This window comes from Macaca mulatta, chromosome 17 (genome assembly GCF_049350105.2).
Source record: "Macaca mulatta isolate MMU2019108-1 chromosome 17, T2T-MMU8v2.0, whole genome shotgun sequence".
NCBI classification, from domain to species: Eukaryota; Metazoa; Chordata; class Mammalia; order Primates; family Cercopithecidae; genus Macaca; species Macaca mulatta.
The window spans coordinates 70,297,717-70,319,909 of record NC_133422.1 but is presented as its reverse complement, the minus strand read 5'-3'; the positions used below and the strand labels follow the sequence as shown (position 1 = coordinate 70,319,909).

General features: G+C 40.3%; 2 protein-coding genes across 6 annotated transcripts in view; both read right to left on the bottom strand.

Annotated features, from left to right (window-relative positions):
- Nucleotides 1–13,281, bottom strand: part of LMO7 (LIM domain 7) — a 309,870-nt gene extending 296,589 nt beyond the window's left edge. For both annotated transcript variants that reach the window (XM_077973779.1, XM_015121212.3), the window contains exons 1-2: nucleotides 13,191–13,281; nucleotides 1,843–1,971 (exon numbers count right to left, since the gene is read on the bottom strand). The gene's annotated coding sequence lies outside the window, so the exon portion shown is untranslated. The remainder of the gene's footprint in view (nucleotides 1–1,842; nucleotides 1,972–13,190) is intronic.
- UCHL3 (ubiquitin C-terminal hydrolase L3) overlaps nucleotides 1–13,281 on the bottom strand; it is a 58,373-nt gene extending 45,092 nt beyond the window's left edge. The window contains exons 1-3 of one of the 4 annotated variants that reach the window (NM_001266166.1): nucleotides 13,191–13,269; nucleotides 13,066–13,077; nucleotides 1,843–1,971 (exon numbers count right to left, since the gene is read on the bottom strand). In NM_001266166.1, coding sequence (NP_001253095.1) covers nucleotides 1,843–1,971; nucleotides 13,066–13,077; nucleotides 13,191–13,232 — 183 coding nt within the window. In that variant the 5' untranslated portion in view covers nucleotides 13,233–13,269. Of the gene's footprint in view, nucleotides 1–1,842; nucleotides 1,972–13,065 lie in introns of all 4 variants that reach the window. The other 3 variants (XM_077973575.1, XM_077973576.1, XM_077973574.1) reach the window with 3 other exon arrangements.
- Nucleotides 13,282–22,193: the final 8,912 nt, after the last annotated feature.

Sequence of the window (22,193 nt, the reverse complement as noted above, 5' to 3'; positions counted from 1 at the left end):
TAAGTCTTAAATCCTGTGGGATTTGGCTCCATTTAGTCCTGAAGAGTAGGATGACCTGAGCACAAATATGCCAAATCATCAACATATTTCTCTCACATCGTCCCACTTACTTCATTTTTTCATAACTACTGCAATCATCCTACTGTTTCTAATTTCAAAAATAAAAATCAGAAGGATATAGCCTCAAAATCTATTATAAAATGCACTCAAAAGTTCTGGCTCCACTATGCATATACATGTGCGTGTGTGTGTATATGTACACACATATATGTATATGTATGTATACATATACATATATACACACACAGAAACATACACACACATCATTCTAGAAAAAAGGACTAAAATATGTAGACTTGAATTTAAATACAGAGCTCAAAGAATAGCTTTTTTTTTTTTTTTTTTTTTTTTTTTTTTTTTGAGACGGAGTCTCGCTCTGTCACCCAGGCTGGAGTGCAGTGGCCAGATCTCAGCTCACTGCAAGCTCCGCCTCCCGGGTTTACGCCATTCTCCTGCCTCAGCCTCCCGAGTAGCTGGGACTACAGGCGCCTGCCACCTCGCCCGGCTAAGTTTTTGTATTTTTAGTAGAGACGGGGTTTCACTGTGTTAGCCAGGATGGTCTCGATCTCCTGACCTCGTGATCCGCCCGTCTCGGCCTCCCAAAGTGCTGGGATTACAGGCTTGAGCCACCGCGCCCAGCCAGAATAGCTTTTTATAATCCCCAACACACCCCAAATCTGCCAATTAAAATGTATTTAAGCTTAGTGATTCCCATTCAAGTTTATTTTGAAAGTAATGTAACCCACGGTATCAGTTTCCCTACCAACTTAAAATAGGCAAAGGAGATTCCTTTTTTATTTGTATTAAAAAAGTGTATTTAAGTTTATTCTAGTATTTAAAATTTCTAAAATATATAAATCACAATGTGATTACATGTGACATCAAAACACAGCTGAGGCAAACAAAATTTCATAAAAGAAGAAAACTACCCAAGCTTAAAGCACTAACCTGGCCGGGCGCGGTGGCTCACGCCTGTAATCCCAGCACTTTGGGAGGCCGAGACGGGCGGATCACGAGGTCAGGAGATCGAGACCATCCTGGCTAGCACGGTGAAACCCCATCTCTACTAAAAAATACAAAAAACTAGCCGGGCGAGGTGGCGGGCGCCCGTAGTCCCAGCTACTCGGGAGGCTGAGGCAGGAGAATGGCATAAACCTGGGAGGCGGAGCTTGCAGTGAGCTGAGATCCGGCCACTGCACTCCAGCCTGGGCAACAGAGCGAGACTCCGTCTCAAAAAAAAAAAAAAAAAAAAAGCACTAACCTAGGACTTTACTGTCATCAAAATCTAAATATCATCTCTTTAATAAAAACATTTTTAAGATTTCTTCACTGCCTAGAGTGCCTAATTTTATGCAAGAAGGGGATCATTTGTTCTTAAATATTGTATTTATCAAAAACTTTGTAAATTAAAAAAAAGAAGAAAAAGAAATTGGGCTGGGCACAGTGGCTCATGCCTATAAGCCCAGCACTTTGGGAGACCAACGTGGGAGGACCACTTGAGTCCGAGTTGGAGACCAGCCCAGGCAACACAGTGAGGCCCTGCTCTACAAAATTAAAATACAAGCATTAGCTAGGTGTGGTGAAACATGCCTGTGGTCCCAGCTACTTGAAAGGCTAAGGCAGGAGGATCGCTTGAGCCTGGGAAGTTGAGACTGCAGTAAGCCATGATTACATCTCTGCACTCCAGCCTAGGCAACAGAGTGAGATCCTGGCTCAAAAAATAAGATAGACGAAAACAAAAATTGTATTTACCAGAAACTTTCTATTTTACTTAACAATTACCTTTTCTGTAATAGGAAAGAGAAGTAATACTGCGCAGACTGGTCTTGGTACCATGCTAAGGAGTTCAGGATCCATTCCATATACATCGACGAATTGCCAGTTAGGATGCAGACCTAATTGTTTGAGAAACTGGTAAAAGAAAGAAAGAAAAAAAAAACAATGGAACATTAGTTGGTAAAAGAAAACTAGTATACTATACATAGTGTTAAAAGGGAAATGATCAACAAATATGTACTCTGTATCTAATACATACAAGGGGATAAAATACAAATGTAACCAACATTCAGTAGGAATGCAGTAAAGCAGCACATATCAAAACACCACAATGTACACTCTAAATATGTACAATTTTTGTCAATTACACTTTAATAAAACTAGAGGGGAAGAATGTAGTAAAGCAGATTTTCTATGAATAGGGTGAGAAGAGATAGCCATTTATTTATAGCACATAACAAACATTTAAAATTAATAACATGTGAAATAAAACCTCTTTTTTCAAACTCCATTTCTTTGGAATTGAATCTAATAAGCCTAGACTTCATCAAATACATACAAGTTGGCTTGGTTGATATGTTAAACTCATTTCCAGCACTTGGTTTTTAAGGAGAGGCATTTAAGTTACAGTAAATAAATATTTTATCAGAAAATCAACAGAGTTTATCCTATTTACCAAAAATGATGTCTGAAGTTTAAAGATAGATTGATGGCCATGAACTGTATCAATGAGCAAAGAGTAATATAAGCCAAAAATGCATCTAATGCATTGTATGAACAACAGAAAATGCTTGATATAGGAAGTAAACTACTGGCTTCCTGACCTCTACTACACAATGAAACCTACTTAACTTCATTGCCTCCCTTATATCTGGCAAAATAACTGTAACAAAAGATTAGTGCTTGTCTACAATTCTTAAGATGTCACAGGAAAATAAAATGTCAGACCTTAATCTATCACATAGAGAAAAAATGAGAATGATGTCATTTTCACAATAAATTAATAACTTTATATTGAAAGAAGCTGATAATTTTTTTAAATACATCATTACAAAATAAGTGTTAGATGACAGAAAAAAGGAATAGAGGAAACAAAAATCATATTAAAAATGCATCACTGTATCTTACCTCAAGAACACATTATAGTATTTGCTGGTCTAACATCTGAAATTTTGAAATTAAAAACAAACAAAAAAGGTGCCATAGGCATTTCTCAGTGAAGAATGATCACATGTACTTAGATCATCAAATGAGGTCTTGCAAAACCAGTGGAAGCCATGACACGTATATAAACAGTGTTATTCATCTCAAACGCATTTGAGTTTGTAAGACAAGACCTTCCTGTTTAAAGGGCAACTGTCCTTATCCCTTCATTTCTCTGTTTGTAGAAGATAATTTACTTGCCAATCATATCGTTGGTCAAAAATAAGTTTCTAGGTATGTTTAATAATAAATGTACTGATTTAGAAAAACTTTCTTAGAAGAATGCGTTCAACATAGATTAGGTTCATTCTTGCAACAAGTCACGTGCCCCGTAAGAGTCCAGGGTTGAGGAGATCAACGGGCTCCTCTGTTATATCCATTCTTCACTTTGATTCTATTTATAGCTCACTAAAGCACTTCAAACTACTTCCTGCTCCTTTCTCCACTTCCTCCAAACTTCCTAGTCTATGCTTTTTCAGTATTCAATTCTATAGAAAAACCAAAAAGGATAAAAATTAACTGCAAAGTCAAAGGAAAAAACTGTGTCTTATTCAATGTTTTTAATCCCATTGCTTAGCACTGTACATGGCTGAATCACAGACACCCAAGTTATATTTCTAGAACTAACTAAAGATTACATCTCTACTTTAGTAGATAACCTAGCCATCTGTATGTCTATATACATCAGTGAAGCCTTGGTATAATGAAGAAAAGAAATAGAAAAGATACATTTGGCTCCTAATCTAAAATCCCTAGCATTCATTTATCAAATCTGAAGACTACCTAAATATGCCTTTTAAGGGAAAGTATCATGAACCCTGATAAGATAATTTAAATTTATTTGTTAATTTTATGTACCCCCAAAGTCATCCTGTTATAAAGTTATAAAACAAGATGGTACATACAACAGAGCAATTTTACATCTTTGCTGCAAACTAAAAGTCACAGTTAGAATATTTTAGTGAAAGGTCTGGACAAAATCAGCAAGTACTGTAAATCAGTTCACTGCAAATCTACTCCATGTCAGCCAAAGCTAACAAGTGCAAAAAGTACTAGGAACCAAAGGCAGCAACTGTAGTGATACCAATTAGTATGAAACTGAGGACATAATGAATGATTAAATAGTAGATAAAATCATAACTTGATTAAATTTTAACCAGAATCATGCTTTTTAACTTTTTACTCATATCAACAATTAAATGAAATAGATATAAAGTTTAATGCAACTAATATCTACTGAATATATTAGTTACATCCTGACTCCAGATTGCCATGAGTCAGGCTCACTGGAAGCTAGCTATCTGAATACAAAGAAGAAAAGCAGCTATAAAGACTACCTCTGGGAAGTGGAGAAAGGGTAGAGAAGAGGGTCAACTTTTACCACCCACTTCTTTTGAAAAAAAAAAGTCATTAAAATGTCCTACTTTTACAATTAAAAAAAAACCTGTGTTTGAAATGATCATATGCAAATACAGAAAGATAGGAAGGAAATTTTCTAAAATGTTAGCAGTTAGCTTGGGTGGTGTGAATCCACCTTTTTATTTTCTAGTATTTTATAAAAGCATTAGTTTTACAATAATTATATGTAGCTGTAAGTTACAAATCTATAGAACTGATATGCATATGTTTTCTATTTAAATTTACAAAACTAGGAGAAAACACAAAATGATGGTCTTAAAACTATACCAAACAAATTTTTCCAGACTACTCACAAAGATAATTACCTATACATGCATTTGCAAAGCCATCTCTACACAATTAATTAGAAGCATCCCATTCATATCAAACAGGATAAAAGGTTTCATAACCTCTAACACCAGTCTTCTGGCTTTTCAAACTTAAATACTGAGTAATAAAATAACCAAAAAAAACTCTAACTCAACAAATTTTCACAATGCCTCTAAAATTTTGGCCAACTGAGAAAAATAATTAATAAATTTTAATATTTGGCTGTTAAAAAATCTTTAGTCAACTTATTCTTTTTATTCCATGGTCCAATGACAATTTTCTTCACCAGATAAAGAATATTTAAAATTATTTGTAAATATGTTTTGAGACCCTTATATGTGAGGAGCTAGGAGCAGTACCCCCTTCACCTCCACTGCCATGGCAAGGCAGGTTTCATTTTATCTTCTTTTTTTTTTTTTTTTCAGACTGCGTCTTACTCCATTGCCCAGGCTGGAGTGCAGTGGAACAATAACAGCTCACTGCAACCTCTAACTCCTGAGCTGAAGGAATCCTCCTGCCTCAGCCTCCCAGGTAGCCGAGACTACAGACATGCATCATCACAGCCAGCTAAATTTTTTTATTTTTTAGTAGAGACATCTCACTATGTTGCCCAAGCTGGTCTGAAACTCCTACACTCAAGCAATCCTCTGGCCTCGGCCTCCCAAAGTGCTCACTAGGTATGAACCACTGCACTCAACCCAGTGTATCCTTCTACCAGGCAATTAAGAAAACCACGTCTGGGAGGTTAAGTGCTTTTTCAAGGTCCCTGCCAGAATTCACATGCAAGGCTCTGAACACTATGGCACCTGTTTACTTTTCCAGCTTCATTTCTCTCTGCCCAGAGTATCTCTCTGGTACTTTAGTCTCTAACTTGGCCACAATGGACTCCTGAGAGTTTTCAAAGTGTCTATAACCATCTCTTCCCTCCAGGTTTTTGCACACAAACTAGACTTCTCTGTCTTAAAAAACTGTTCATTCCTGTTCCTACATTATAACAAATTCTTCCTCATTCTTTATATGACAGTCAAATAACAAAAATTCTGATTTTATAAATTAAAAAAATAGATAAAATTCACTTTCCTTTCAAATTTGTTATTAAAGCCACTTCCTCTGGTGGCTTTAATGGTCTGCTCAGGGCAGCCAGAGATTCTGCCTTGTTACTAATTTATTAATGATGTGAATTATGATGTAAAATTATACTTACCTAGCAATTACTTGATATTACTACCAGTAAACTAGTATTAACTGCTAAATGTAGAACTAGGAGAATAACTATTAATTAAATGAGAAAATGGCAGTGTAGAAACTAGCAAAAATAAATTTTAATAGAGACAGAATAATTATTAATGTACATAATGAGGAAACACTGAAAATATTTTATGTGCAGATTAAGAAAAATGAAATTTACTTCACTACAGGCTCAATATGGACTAACTAACAAAATGGCCAACAAAGGTGATATAATGTCAGTCTGCTTTAAAAGAAGGATCATTTCAGATAATGTAATAGCCCACTGTATTCAACAAAGATTATTCAGCAGAAAATACACTATAGGAGGCACATTTTATGAAAGTCAGTGACCAAGAAAAGAAAGCCCAAAGGCAGGTGACCAGAAGGATAAGGTTCTGGAAGACATCACAGCTGAAGTTTCTAAGCATGTTCAGAGAGGACTGAAATTACTATGATCCCTGTCCCTAGATATTTTTAGTAATATCATAAAATAGCAATTAGGAGCCAGGTACAGTGGCACATGCCTGTAGTCCAGCTACTCAGGAGGCTGAAGTGGCAGAATTGTTTGACCCCAGGAGCTGGAGGCCAGCCTAGGCAACATAGTGTGATCTCCATCTTAAAAAAAAACAAATTTTTTTAATTTAAAGAGTTTTTTTAAAAAGCAATTAGATTTACTCTATAGTTTCAATGGGAAGAATGATAGACAACTGGAGAAGGTTACAGGAAAGCAGATTTTGTTTCAATAAAAGAAATATAATTCTTCTACTTATATATTATTCTCATTATTATAATAAAAAAATTAAACCACTTTAAAAGTCAGAACGCTGCTCATTGAGATAGGCAAAGGATTCATGACCATATTAAAAATAATGTTGGGGGATCTTCTGGATCAGGAAAGCAGTTCTATAAGATCTATTCATTCTTCCATCTGACAACTACCTATTTATTGACGGCCCCCTATGAGCCAGGCACCGTTCTCATACTTCAGACTCATCCCTGCTCTCACAGAACTTACATTCTAGTGGTAAGATACACATGATAAACAAGTATACACATAAACAAGGTAATTTCACAAGATGGGAAGTACTATGAAGAAAACATGACAGTACAGATTTGGGAGGCTAATTTAGCGTGTACTCAAAGACTCACTGATGAGATGACTTGAACTTGAGCCACAGATCAAAAGAACCTACCATGAAACAACCAGGAGTGGATGACTCAAGCAAAGGATGAGCAAGTGCAAAGACTCTGAAGCAAGAACAGACTCCACATTCAAAGACTGCAGCACAGCATCAGTGGAAAGGAGATGGGTAGTATCTCCTCATTCAGCCATGATACAAGCTTGAAATGGAGCTGGATGCCATTATCCTTAGCAAACTAACACAAGAACAGAAAACCAAATACCACATGTTCTCACTTGTAAGTGAGAGCTAAATGATGAGAACACATGGACACAAAGAGGGGAACAGACACTGGAGCCTACCTGAGGGTGAAGGGTGAGGAGAGGATCAGAAAAAACAACTATTAGGTACTAGGTTTAGTACCTGGGTGATGAAATAATCTTTCCAACAAATCCCTGTGACACGACTTTGCCTATATAACAAATCTGCACATGTACCCCTGAAGCTAAAAGTTTAAAAAAACAAAAAAGTTTTAAGTATATTCTAAGCACAAGCATTGGAAGACCAGAAGAGTATGATAAGCAGGAAGTCATAACATGTGATTCTCATTTATTTAAGGCCACTTTGGGTATATATGAAAATTAGATTTTACAGAAGCAAAAGGAGAAGCAGAAGAACTACTTAGGCGCCTACTATAGTTGTCCAAGCTAAGGATGATGGTGGCTTGCACTGTGGCAGTTGAAATGGAATAGCCATATTTGGAATAGCCTTTGCAAGAAGAGTCCTTAAGATCAATTAGATCCGAGGAATAAGAAACAGAATATTAAAAATAGCTGACATTCATGGAGAGCATGCTTTGTTCAAGACATTGTTGTACATATTTTAAATGTAGTAATTTGTTTGATCCTTACAGTGATCTTACAAGATTAGAAAAGATTATAAGAAATGAAGGAACTCACTGCTTGAGGCCAAGCATTTGAGACCAGCCTGGGAAACAGAGTAAAATCGTCTTGTCTCTACAAAAAATATAAAAAGTAGCCGGGTGTGATGATGCAAGCTTGTAGTCCTATCTACTTGGAAGGCTGAGGTGGGAGGATTGCTTGAGCCCAGGAATTCCAAGGTTATAGTGAGCTATGATTGTGCCACTGTAATCCAGCCTGCCTGGATAGAACAAGACCCCGTCTTTAAAAAAGGAAAAAAGAAAGGAAGAAATTAAGGAACTAAGGCACAAAGAGGTTAGGTAACTGCCCATGGTCGCAGAGCTGGTAAATAGCAAAGCAGAGATTACAATCCAAGAATCAAATCAAGACACTACAGCCTCTCTGGAATGGCAATCTGAAAGAAGAATCAATGGCATCAACTCGTCACCTCAAACACTGCATGGATGGCTATGCCCTTGGAAGATAGGGAAGAAATGGGTTGAGAGCAGAGATGGGAAGATGAAAATCCGTACTTCTTTTTTGGCCATATTAAGTTTAAGGTATCTATAAGACATCCAGATGGAGATACCAAAGAGTTGGCTGAATACACAGATTTCCAATTTGGTGGCAATGTCAGGGTTTCGAGGAACATGGGGTCATCTATGTGACAACTGATGGTATTAGAACTGTACAACAGAAAACATTACTAGGGCAAGAAAACACATAGAAAAGATTAGCAGTCTAAGATGAAGTGGCTGAGGAGCTCCTTAGAAGTTGGAAGGGAGATGATCTAGCAACGGAGACTCTTCGAAGCAATTAGGAAAGTAGAGGACAATCAGAATTATCACAGAAACCAAGAAAAGATAATGTTTCAGTAAGGATGGAGTGGGCTATACTACCAAATGCTGCTGAAAGGCCAAGAAATATGGTGACAGAAAAGTGATCACTGTGGCGAAGTGGCAATCATTAGTAAACTTGACAAAAGTAGTTACTACAAAATGGTACACACAGAAGCAAGCTACAAAGGAATGAATACGGAAAAGAATGCGAGCTGAGGTAGCAGTGGCAGCAGCTATGAACAATTCTTTGTGGAAAGTTTACAAAGAAGGAGAACAGATAAGGCAGCAGCTCAAGGAGGACAGGATAACAAAGAATTTTTCCTAAAATGGTATCTACTAATTAAAGAATTCTTATGAGAATTTATATGATTTATTGTGATTAAGGCAATAAGCCAGCAGATGATCTCTAATTATTTTTCTAACTCTAAGCATACAGGCTAAATAGAATAGTTATGCTATAGTAAATTTATTTCCCTTTCGATATTATGCTAGAAAATATTTTGCCTCCTCAATAAAATCACAAGTAGAAAAAATCATCCTTGGGTTGGGAAGGGGTCCATATAAAAAAAAAAAACCATTAGTTCCAAAGCACAACAATATGTAAAATATACATGTGGTTGTACTGTACTCAAATCACAAAAAAATAATCACAATGAAGATTTAGTATGGTCATAAATAATAATGACTGCCTATATCACATTCTATAAACGTTGTAATTCTTGATGTTTAATTATCTGTAACTTTCCATCAGCTGCAACCTGCATTTACCCCTTTAAATGCATAGGTAAATAGATAATTTACCTATGCATTTAATAATTTTTAATTATTAAATAATTAATAATTTTTAATAATTTAAATAATTTTTTTGATCACTTAACTCATTTTATTCTGATTAAGTCCTACCTGTAGCATGACACAGTATCCTTAAAAGGGCTGACAGCATGCTAACCAACAAGAGAAATCACTGTCTACCACATTTGCTGAGACACATGGTTACTAGCTAATGTCTAACAATTAATACTCATCTGCATGTAGTAGACATGTGATGGCCATTCTTATACAACACTAGGCATCATCAGAGTCTAAAGCAGTATTTGCTCACACTGATTATAACAACAACACATGCAATTACCAGATGGTAACAGCGTGAGTCCAAGATCCTACCATTCCATTAGGTTGAGGAAATAAAAGAGGGTGGGATGGATATTGTTGTTAGGGTTTATTCATTCTCCAAATTCTAAGTCAGTTAACTACATTTCTATCCGTCTTCTATTCTTGGTTCTGCCACTAAAACATAGAGAATAAAACAACCACAAAAGTTTTAGTTATAACTAATCACTTCTTACATACTTGTCCATTCTCCCACTAAAAGCACATTATTTCTTTAAAAAATAAATTTAAAGGCCGGGCGCGGTGGCTCAAGCCTGTAATCCCAGCACTTTGGGAGGCCGAGACGGGCGGATCACGAGGTCAGGAGATCAAGACCATCCTGGCTAACACGGTGAAACCCCGTCTCTACTAAAAAAATACAAAAAACTAGCCGGGCGAGGTGGCAGGCGCCTGTAGTCCCAGCTACTCGGGAGGCAGGAGAATGGCATAAACCTGGGAGGCGGAGCTTGCAGTGAGCTGAGATCCGGCCACTGCACTCCAGCTTGGGCGACAGAGCGAGACTCCGTCTCAAAAAAATAAATAAATAAAAAAAAATAAATTTAAAACAAACTAAATCATGCAAAAGCATGTCAGATATAGTATAAAATCATATACTAAATAACATTGTTTGTCTGTTTAGATCATCTCAGAAAGGTCTCCTGTCACTATTCCATGTATTACATTTTCCCTGATGGTCTCTATCAAAGCACTATGTTCTTTTTCTTATTGTACTTATAATAAACGCTAATGACTTGTTTGCTTGTTTACTGTCTTTCAACTAGATTGAAAAGCAGAAAACCATGAATATTTTAATCACCAAAGAATCACCAGCTCCTGTTCAGATTACTGGTATTAAAAAAGGTGCCCCTAAAATATTAATGTGTTTGATAATTTTTCTTTTTTTTTTTTTTTTTTTTTTTTTTTTTTTGAGACGGAGTCTCGCTCTGTCCCAGGCTGGAGTGCAGTGGCGCTATCTCGGCTCACTGCAAGCTCCGCCTCCCGGGTTCCCGCCATTCTCCTGCCTCAGCCTCCCGAGTAGCTGGGACTACAGGCGCCCGCCACCTCGCCCGGCTAATTTTTTTGTATTTTTAGTAGAGACGGGGTTTCATTGTGTTAGCCAGGATGGTCTCGATCTCCTGACCTCGTGATCCGCCCGTCTCGGCCTCCCAAAGTGCTGGGATTACAGGCTTGAGCCACCGCGCCCGGCCATTTGATAATTTTTCAAGACACCCTAGGAACAAGGTCCACTAGCAGCTGAATCACAGGACATAAGTTCCTACTCACACAAACTTACAGTTTGTTAAAACAATTAACATCATCTAAAAAGTGTTTTTAGTCTATTGATACGGCTAATCACGTTGATTTTTGAATGGTGAACCAGCTTTGCAACACCAGGATAAACTGCTCTTGGTCATATGTTACTCTTTTTATATATTTATTGCTGTATTCTATTTGCTGATATTTTGTAGGGGATTTCTTACATCCATGTTCATGAGGGATACTGATTTGCAGTTTTTCTTATTATGAACTGTCTAGTTTGGCGTCAGGGTAATGCTAGCACAAAATTAGTTAGGAAGTGTCTTTTTTTTTTTTTCTTTTTTTTTGAGACAGAGTCTTGCTCTGTCACCCAGGCTGGAGTGCAGTGATGCAATCTCGGCTTGAAAGCAACCTCCGCCTTCTGGGTTCAAGCGATTCTCCTGTCTCAGCCTCCCGAGTAGCTGGAATTACAGGAGTGCGTCACCACACTCGGCTAATTTTTGTATTTTTAGCAGAGATGGGGTTTCACCGGCCAGGCTGGTCTCGAACTCCTGACCTCAGGTGATCCGCCCACCTCAGCCTCCCAGAGCGCAAGTGCTAGGGATTACAGGCGTGAGCCACCGCGCCTGGCCGTCTCCCCTCTTCTATGTTTATGTAGGATTGGTATTATTTCTTCCTTAAATGATCATCTCAGAGATGCAGAAAAATCATTTGCGAAAATTCAACACAGATTCATAAGAAAAACTCTCAGCAAACTAGTGGGAAAAGAGGAACTTCCTTAACCCGATTTAAAAAACATTTACCAAAAACCTAAAGCTAACATACTTAATGGTGAAAGATCAAATGTTTTCTCCCTAAGATAGAGAACAAGACAAGGATGTCTCTCTGTCCAGGGAATTTGCTACAAGCTTTGAAAACCAAAAACCAATTTTTTTAAGAACACGGTTAATTGTTCCCTGGTGACGAGAAGGAAGATGGTGGAGGTGAGGGGAGTATGATAAACTCGGAGAGCAGTAAAAAACAAATGAGCTGTTGAGAATGAAAAAAAACCAGGGTAAGATAAGGCACACCTGAGCAGATCAAAAGTTTACACCTGGTAGCACTTACTGTTCTTCTGAGTAACTGGGAGATGTTCCCTCGTCCCTCCCCAAACCCCAACCTCCAACACCTAGAAGGAACTTAAACTGCTGTAGATTGCAAAGAATGGCGTGGGAACTACTAAACTGAGCTTTCTTTGATACAACAGCAACTAAATGTCCAGCTTTAAAAGACTGTAAGATAAAGGGGGCGTGGCGGGGAAGAAAAGTGACTTGATGGGGCAAGAGATGATTGGAAGACGATTTCATAGTGCAGGCGGTGGATGAAATTACAAGAACTGGGTGGGCGAGTTTACAAAGCTTGGAGTCAGGAAGTGTGGGCAAATTAGTCATCCAGAAGGTACACCAGAAGGAAAATTATGGAATCGGCACTAACAGGAGGCAAAACGAAGAAGGGGAATAGGAATACAGGGTAAAAGTCCCTCCAAACCTCTGACCCGGAGTCCCCAAGATACGTGGTGGCTGAGGAATGGGACCAGAGGAGTGGTGGGAGCATCTCCAGGAGCCAGGTGGCAGGGAGATGGCCCTTTCTGAAAGGGGCGGACCCGCGTAAAGCCGAACAAGAGGGGCCCTCAAGAAATTAAATCCCAGAATCCTTGGAAGCGTGGAGGTGAAGTCCAGCAGGGAAGCGGACCGAGCAGACAGAAAGGACTCCGAGGTCCCGAGCGACAGACACCTCACTCACCTGGTTGGTGACCTGAAAACGAAACAGAGAACACGCTTTAGAGACAAACTACCGTGGACTCGCGGCAGCAAGCCGGCTCCCTCTGCGCCTGCCCACGGCCCAGGGCTGCCCCGAAGCGCGCCCACCTCGGGATTGGCCTCCAGCGGCAGCCAGCGTTGACCCTCCATGGCCGCGGTGCCCGGCCCTCCAGCTCTGACAGCCGCCGCCTTCGCCGCCGCCGCCGCCGCTTCCGCCCACGCGCGCCTTGACCTGGGCCCTCCCAACACACCGCCCCGAGTAGGGGCGCCTAAACACCAAAAAGAGTTTGGCCTCTCATCCTCTTAACCGGTCCCTGCAGGTCCGTAGGTCAAGTGTCATATTTCAAATTAAGATGCTGTCGAGGAGGAAAAAAATAGGAGCCAAATACCTATTTCGGGAGAAAAACAGTATCTGAATTCACAGTCCTGTCCCCTCACGCTTGGACTCTTCCGAGCCGAGCCATGCCGAGCGCTCGCGTTCTACGCATGCGCCATGCGCAGGTCTGGGACCGCGTGCTCACCGGCCCCCTCCCATTCTTGCAGTGTCAACCGATGGCGCTAGGAGGCGCGCCGCGGAGTCCTATTCTGAGACAGACGCCCAGGTGGCTACCCATTGCCAGGCAGCAAGGCCAGAGGACTCCGTGCAGCACGGTGCTGTTGTTCCTTTGTCGGGGTGCAGGAGTGATGGGTTGGCCTTATCTGCCCTTGCGGGAGGCAGCGGGTATTTCTATATATCCGATTCAATTTGACAGAAAAAATGTCGATTACTAGAAATCACTGTACTAAGTATTGAGGACACAAAGTTGAGTTCACTGTGGAGTAGAGGCAGTGGACAAGACAACGGAGAATCTAGGCCGGGCGCGGTGGCTCAAGCCTGTAATCCCAGCACTTTGGGAGGCCGAGGCGGGCGGATCACGAGGTCAGGAGATCGAGACCATCCTGGCTAACACGGTGAAACCCCGTCTCTACTAAAAATACAAAAAATTAGCCGGGCGCGGTGGCGGGCGCCTGTAGTCCCAGCTACTCGGGAGGCTGAGGCAGGAGAATGGCGTAAACCCGGGAGGCGGAGCTTGCAGGGAGCTGAGATCCAGCCACTGCACTCCAGCCTGGGTGACAGAGCAAGACTCCGTCTCAAAAAAAAAAAAAAAAAAAAAGACAACGGAGAATCAGGATAAAAAGCGTGGTACCTATATGATAGTGATGGCATGAGATGTGCTGGAACTACGGAGGAAGGGGGAGGAGAGTGTCCAGAAGTCTTCCTGAAAAAGTGGATTGCTGGACTGAACCCTTAAAAGATGGTAGACTTTACCCAGGCAGAGAGGAGGGTGCTGTGAAGAAGGGAAAACGCACTGTGGCTGCAGAGTAAAGGGTACTGATTAGAGGTGATGCTGGAGAGGTAAACAGAGGCAACCCGCTCAAAACATCTGGGCTTCCTGAAAACAGCAAGGAACCACTGAAGGATCTTAAGCAGGATTTACGTATCTTTTTCACCGAACTGCAAATTCCAGGAGCCCAGTAACATTGTCTCTTTTTTCTTCTTCACATTATTTATCCAGGGCTTAACCCAGGGCATGATACATAGAAAATGTTCAGTAGGCCGGGCGCGGTGGCTCAAGCCTGTAATCCCAGCACTTTGGGAGGCCAAGACGGGCGGATCACAAGGTCAGGAGATCGAGACCATCCTGGCTAACACGGCGAAACCCCGTCTCTACTAAAAACACAAAAAATTAGCCGGGCGAGGTGGTGGCGCCTGTGGTCCCAGCTACTTGGGAGGCTGAGGCAGGAGAATGGCGTGAACCCGGGAGGCGGAGCTTGCAGTGAGCTGAGATCTGGCCACTGCACTCCAGCCTGGGCGACAGAGCGAGACTCCGTCTCAAAAAAAAAAAAAAAAAAAAAAGAAAATGTTCAGTAAACATCTGAAGAATAAATGGGATGATCAGATATGCAGAAACATCACTTGTCGATAATGTGGAAAACGTGTGAGAAATAAATGCTGAAAAAATTAAGACAGTAGCCACGGAGAAAGGCACAGATTAAAGAGATACTGTTTTAAGGGATGATGCCTTTGATAAGCAGAAGTTATCAATGATAACTCCATAAATTTGACCTGGGCAAGAGTGCATGTTACTATTCTGCACCTAATAGAGGAAATTCAGGTAGAGAGCAGTTAGGGAGTCAGAAAAAGATAATATTATGCTGAGCTTGCTTTTCTTGGGAAACTTCCAACTCTCCCACCCATGTTCTTCTGGCCACTGTTCTTTGACTTCAGAGGTGTTTCATTACCTTAACTCCTCTTCATCGTTATCTGCCTAATGCATTGCTGCTATACTCACCTAACACTTTGGCTTGGTAAAACTGGCAGTGTCCAGCTTGTGATGGGCTTAGTTGCATTATCACTAGAGTTACATGGCCAGACTCTTAGTCTCTCCTGGGCCCAGTGCATGCCAGGGGCTGCTTTTCAAATTACTTACTATCAAAGGAATGGCCTTGCTCCAGATCCCTGAGGTTCTGCACTGTGCTTCACCTGTTAAGGTTGCTTAAGACTTCACACAGCATCTTTATCTTCCAGGGACGCTAGCCACATTGGATCTGCTGAGACACAAGGTCAGATAGCAAGACAGTTTGCATCCCAGCAGGGACTTGCTACAGAGCTCTGTCTTGCTAGGGATCCACTCAAATTGGCAGCTGTATTCCCACGTGTATATTCTATCTCCAAAAGCTAAAGAGGCCCAGTAGGTGGTCTGCCATTTTGCTCTTAATAGGAATTGCAAGATGCAGGAACTTGTCTTTCACCTTACAGAGGTTGTCCTAGCACACCCCAGACCTTTAGACCCATAAAACCTTTACAAATGTAGGACTGTAATTTGTAGAGTTAAACTGTACAATTTAACTTCCACCGTCTGGTTTATATGGTTTATACAGTTTAACTTCCACCGTCTGGTATGGATGTACCTATCATGGTATTGAGGGCAGCATGTCTCAGAGGTGCATAGAAACACCTGGGGAATATGAAATGCAGATTTTGATTCAAAAAGTCTGAGATGGATCCCAAGATTGGGCATCACTGGTTCCAATTTTTTAATCTTCCCTTTACCCACATCCTTTGCCATATGACTTTGAAGTTTTACAAAATTCTGTCCATCCTCATTATTTATGGGTTTTGCATTTTGAACTCCTTGCTAAAATTTATTGGTAATTCTCAAATCTGTACTTACAGAGTTCTCATGGTCACTCACAAATATTCACAGGGTGGCAAAAAATTTTAGTTCCCAGCCAAGGTTGAGCAAGGTGATACTCTGCCTTCTTCTTGCAGCTCTTATACTGGAAACAGGTGTCCTCTCGATGGTCTGTTTAATGCTCATTTTCCCATTTTTGAGATTTTTGTCAGTGAATTCAATGTTTAAAATAGCCCCCAAGCATAGTGCTCAACTGCTATTTAGTGATCCCAAGTCCAAGAAGGTTTTCATGTGCCTTACAGAGAAAATACAAGTATTAGATAAGGTTTGTTCAGGTTTTCACTTACAGTGCTGTTGGCTGTAATTCAGTGCTAATGAATCAACAATATATATTACATAAGGTTTTTAAAAATAGAAATGCACATAAAACAAGGTTATGTATTATCTAATGAAAATATTGTGACCACAGGCTCACAGAAATCTAACCTGTACTTCCCCCAGAAGCAATGATTTAGTATTTGCTAATTCAGTGTTCACAGCAACTAGATCATCAGCTAAAACATTGTGCATCCCCTTCTTATGAGTATGCACAATATCATCACAGAAGATTTTATTAAATATTTTACAGCTTTCAGTTAAATATAGTGGCATGCCTATGCATAGTGTCATAGTGTCATGCCACTTATTTACATAAATCCATGCACTTTTAGTACCTTTAGCATGGGCAGTATAATTTTGATGGTTGTCAAAGCATGTAAAGGTTTATCGCTATTTCCTACCTGACTAAGCATATAGTTACATTTTGCAGCAACTGCTGAATCATACATCTTTGGAAATTTAATAGCTTCTATTCAAAGACAGCAGGAAGTTTTTGGCAAATTAACGTTTGATGCCTTAACAAGAGTACTTGTGACTCAAAAACTGTTCTTTCATCCTAATACAGTTTTTTCTTATATTCTGAGGGATTTGGTGATTTCTCCAACCTTAAAGTGAAATAAGCAACTTGACTAACTTATCTACTCAAAGCTATCCACCATTTTTAGAAATTGTAAATTATTTGGTTGCTTTGCAAGAATACACAGAATTGTGGCTATTCCTCCAATAGTCCATATTTGCCTCACCAGTACAAGTTTGCAACCTGTTGTTCTGTTTTCGTGCTTATTTCCATACCCAGTAACTTTTTGTTATGCCAAATTACACCATAGTCTTTTAAAAGACATTTTAAATGTCAATATTTTAAAATTTTATTTTTTAATTTTTAGGGATACTTAGTAGGTATATATATTGATGGGGTACATGAAAGGCATACAGAGTGAACTAAGCACATCATGGAGAATGGGGTATCCATCCCCTCAAGCATTTATCCTTTGAGTTACACTCCAATTACACTCCTTAAGTTATTTTAAAAATGTACTATTGAGTTATTATTGACTATAGTCACCCTATTGTGCTATAAATGGCAATTAAACATAGTAAATATAGAGCAAACAATACTCATAACTCTGTAGAAGTGTAGAAGAGCTATGAAGAAGTTCATGCATGCACCCGCAAAAACAACTGAGTCATGACTGCTGCCCTGGTTAACCGTCACTTTAAGAAGCCATCTGAGGCCAGGCTCAGTGGCTCACGCCTGTAATCCTAGCACTTTGAGAGGCCGAGGCGGGCAGATCACGAAGTCAGGAGATCGAGACCATCCTGGCTAACACGGTGAAACTCCGTCTCTACTAAAAATACAGAAAATGAGCTATGTGTGGTGGTGGGCGTCTGTAGTCCCAGTTACTTGGGAGGCTGAGGCAGGAGAATGGTGTGAACCCAGGAGGCGGAGCTCACAGTGAGCAGAGATCCTGCCACTGCACTCCAGCCTGGGCGACAGAGCAAGACTCCGTCTCAAAAAAAAAAAATGAAAATAAATAAATAAATAAGAAGCCATCTGATGTGATGTTCACTATAATTCCTGATGTAAATATGAAAAAATACTTATCTAAGAATTGATGAAATTTGCTCTTTGTACAACACCTGATTTAAGTTTGTCATCACAGTTGTAACCAGCCCAGGGAATCTTTCAGGTTCAGGCCCCACCTAACTGCCCTTAGGGCTATGGGGTTGTGGGGGTCAGTCTCTCTGTATACCTATAACTCATTCATGGCACTTCACCTTAACTACTCACTATCTTATATTACATATCTTAATAGCAGTATGTCCAGCTTTCTTCCTACTGCATGTGTTCATACCCTGTCATCTGCCTTGAGTGTATGTTGTATTGCCAAACTATCACTCCTAAACGTGGCCTTTTGGCAGTGCTTGAAAACATACCAAAGCCTTATATAATTAGGCCTTGTCTGTCCTCAGAATGAACTCATTCTCCACACTTGATCAGAAATCATGACTATCTAGCTGTGTTTCTCTAAACCAGGCACTTAACCTACTTAGGTCTTTTTTTTTTTTTTTTTTTGGAGACAGAGTCTCGCTTGGTCGCCCAGGCCGGAAGGCAGTAGAGCAATCTTGGCTCATGGCAACCTCCGCCTCCCAGATTCAAGCAATTCTAGTGCCTCAGCCTCCCAACAGGTGTGCGCCACCATGCCCGGCTAATTTTTTGTATTTTATTTTATTTCTGAGACAAAGTCTCACTCTGTCGCCTAGGCTGGAATGCAGTAGTGTGATCTCTGCTCACTGCAACCTCTGCCTCCTGAGTTTAAGCAATTATCCTGTCTCAACCTCCAGATTAGCTGGGATTACAGGCATGCGCCACCACGCCTGGCTAATTTTTGTATTTTTAGTAGAGACGGGGTTTCACCATGTTGGCCAGGATAGTCTCAAACTCCTGACCTCAAGTGATGCACCCGCCTCAGCCTCCCAAAGTACTGGGATTACAGGCGTAAGCCACCACGCCTAGCTGGTCTCATTTTTTTTTTAACGCTACATTCTTCAACCTTTAAGCCGAAGGTTGAAAACTATGTCTTGAAGCTTTCAAATGTGTGAAGTAGACAGGAGAAATGAAAGAGTGATGTAAGGACTGTGACAACTGGATGACATAAAACTTTTCTAAGTGCATTCTCATTTGGAGTTTCTGATATAGATTGTTTTCTGTTTTGTTTTGTTTTTTAATCATTTGAGTAGGCCAAATTTGGCCCACAGGCTAAAAATTTTAAGTCCCACTTTAAACTCTAAAACCTCTGTGATTCTAGGATTCGTGATCATGCTTATTCCTGGTTCTGCATCTTACTGATGCTGCTTATTTATTACCTCACCCCCCGCCCCCACCACCACCACCACCACAACACACACAGAATCACTCATCTTCTTGAATAGCCGGGAGTACAAATAAAACAGCCAATGAGCAGAAAGTAGCTGAGGAGCGTTTCAGCAGCTACACTGGGAGTTTGGAATCTCTCCAGAGCTCTCGGAAATTAGATTGCAAATTGTAAATTAATACCAGACTGCTTTAAGTTTTACTTATTAGCTAGGTGATGTTGCTTACCATTCCTGAACCTCAGTTTTCTCACCTTTAAAATAGAGATAATGTATGATCTACATAACTTATAGGGTTCTTTGGAGTATTGAATATTGTGCTGATGACAATAGCTCCTAGGATTTATCAGCACTTACTATGTTCAGAACGTTTGCTACATGCTTTACATACAAGATCTCATTTATCCCTTAATAAAAACCTTGTGGGACAAATACTGATAGCCCTATTTTTAAAACTAAGAAAGCTGATGCTCAGAAAGGCCAACTTGAAGGAGGTCACACAGCTGAGCAGTAGAAGGATTTAGATTCAGGCCTAGGTGACTGTCAAGATCGCAGCACTCATTGTTATGCTTTACTCTCTCAAATTCCTACTGCTGCTATAACAAATTACCACACATTTAGTGGCTTAAAACAACACCAATGTATATCTTATGGTCTGAAGTTCAGAAGTCTGAAATGGGGCTCACTGGACTAAAATCACAGTGTTGACAGGGCTGTGTTCCTTCTGGAAACTATTTGGGATATATAAGGGAGAATCCATTTTCTTTCCTATTCCAGCTGTTTTCTTTTCTTTCCAACTTATATTAGGTTAAGGGGATACATGTATAGGTTTGTTACATGGGTAAACTGTGTGTCAAGGGGGCTCAGCGTACAGATTATTTCATCACTCAGGTAATGAGCATAGTACTGGATAGGTCGTTTTTCAATCCTTGCCTTCCTCCCACTCTCTACCCTCAAGTAGGCCCCAGTGTGTGTTCCCTTCTTTATGTTCATGTATACTCAGTGTTTAGCTCCCACTTATAAGTGAGAACATGTATTTGTTTTTCTGTTTCTGCATTAATTTGCTTAGGATAATGGCCTTCAGCCCATCCATGTTGCTGCAAAGGACATGATTTTGTTCTCTTTTATGGCTGCATAGGATTCCATGGTGTATATATTCATTTTCTTTAATCAGGTACACCACTGATGGGCCTCTAGGTTGATTCCATGTCTTTGCTAATGTGCCCATTCTAGCTTCTAGAAGCAGCCTTCCTTCTTTGGCTCTTGGCCTCCTTCTGTCTTCAAAACCAGCAAAGGCTGGCTGAGTCTCTCACATGGAATCTATCACTCTAACACACTCTCTTTCTCTCTCTGACTCTAACTCCTCTGCCTCTACTTTTCATCTTTAAGGACCCTGTGAATACATTGGACTCATCTGAGTAATCCAATAAATTCTCCTCCTTTTAAAGTCAGCTAATTAGCAACCTTAATTCCCCCTTTTTATGTAATTGTGAAAGTTGTTAAGAATCATAATGGAGTCACTTGTGTTAAAAATTTAAAAAAAAGGTCCAGGTGCAGTCACTCACGCCTGTAATCCCAGTACTTTGGGAGGCTGGGGTAGGTGGATCACCTGAGGTCAGGAGTTCGAGACCAGACGGACCAATATGGTGAAACCCTGTCTGTACTAAAAATACAAAATTAGCCGGGCATGGTGGTGCCTGCCTATAATCCCAGCTACTTGAGAGGCTAAGGCAGGAGAATCGCTTGAACTGAGGAGGCAGAGGTTGCAGTGAGCCAAGACCGCACCATTGCATTCCAGCCCAGGCAACAAGAGCAAAACTCTGTATCAAAAAAAGGAAAAGAAACCTTGACAAATAGAGCTGGGGAAGGCCATGAGAGAGCTTTCATGCATAAATGCCAGATAACAAAAACTATCACAAAAGACTCTGCCAAAACAACAACCTTGCACAAAGGCCGTTGCACCCTTACACAAAAAATATATTTGCAAGGTCATCTGCCCAGCAACTGCCTGGCCAGCCGCTGACTGGCATCACTCTTGTTATTAATACTTGTAGACAAGGATAATTATCACAAAACAATTATGTAATCCTCCTAATTTTTCCATTAAAAACCTTTGTCTTCCTTCACCTCCTTGAATATGCACATAGTTTACTATGGCATATGTATTTCCACTGCAGTGCCCTATGCGCGAATAAATATTTTCTTTTAGAGAGCCTCTGTTATTTAAACATACAACATAACATATTCATAAATTCTGGGTATTAGAAAGTAACATATTTGGGGGGGCCATTAGTCTGCATACCATATCCATTGACTACACAGGATAGTGCGTTGTAACACAGTATAGGAAATATGTTGAGTGCACATTTATTTTGTTTCCCTAGTATATTTTCATCCAAGCGTTGTTGCATCATTCTCACCTCCATCTCCTATAGAGCATGTCTTTTCACCCCTTTTGCTTCCAGTGACTCTACCAATCACACAACTCTACCCCTTATGAACACAGCAGGCAGCATGGGCAAAAATAATAACACATCACTCCAGACCCAGTAGTGGTCCAAGCAGATCAACTAGAGTCCTTCTCTGAGAATTGAGATGGATGGGCAGCTTCCTCTTTCTCCTTGGATCATGAGTCATAAGGCTGTGAACCCAGAGATGTTGGTGGTCATATGTCTATATATACACA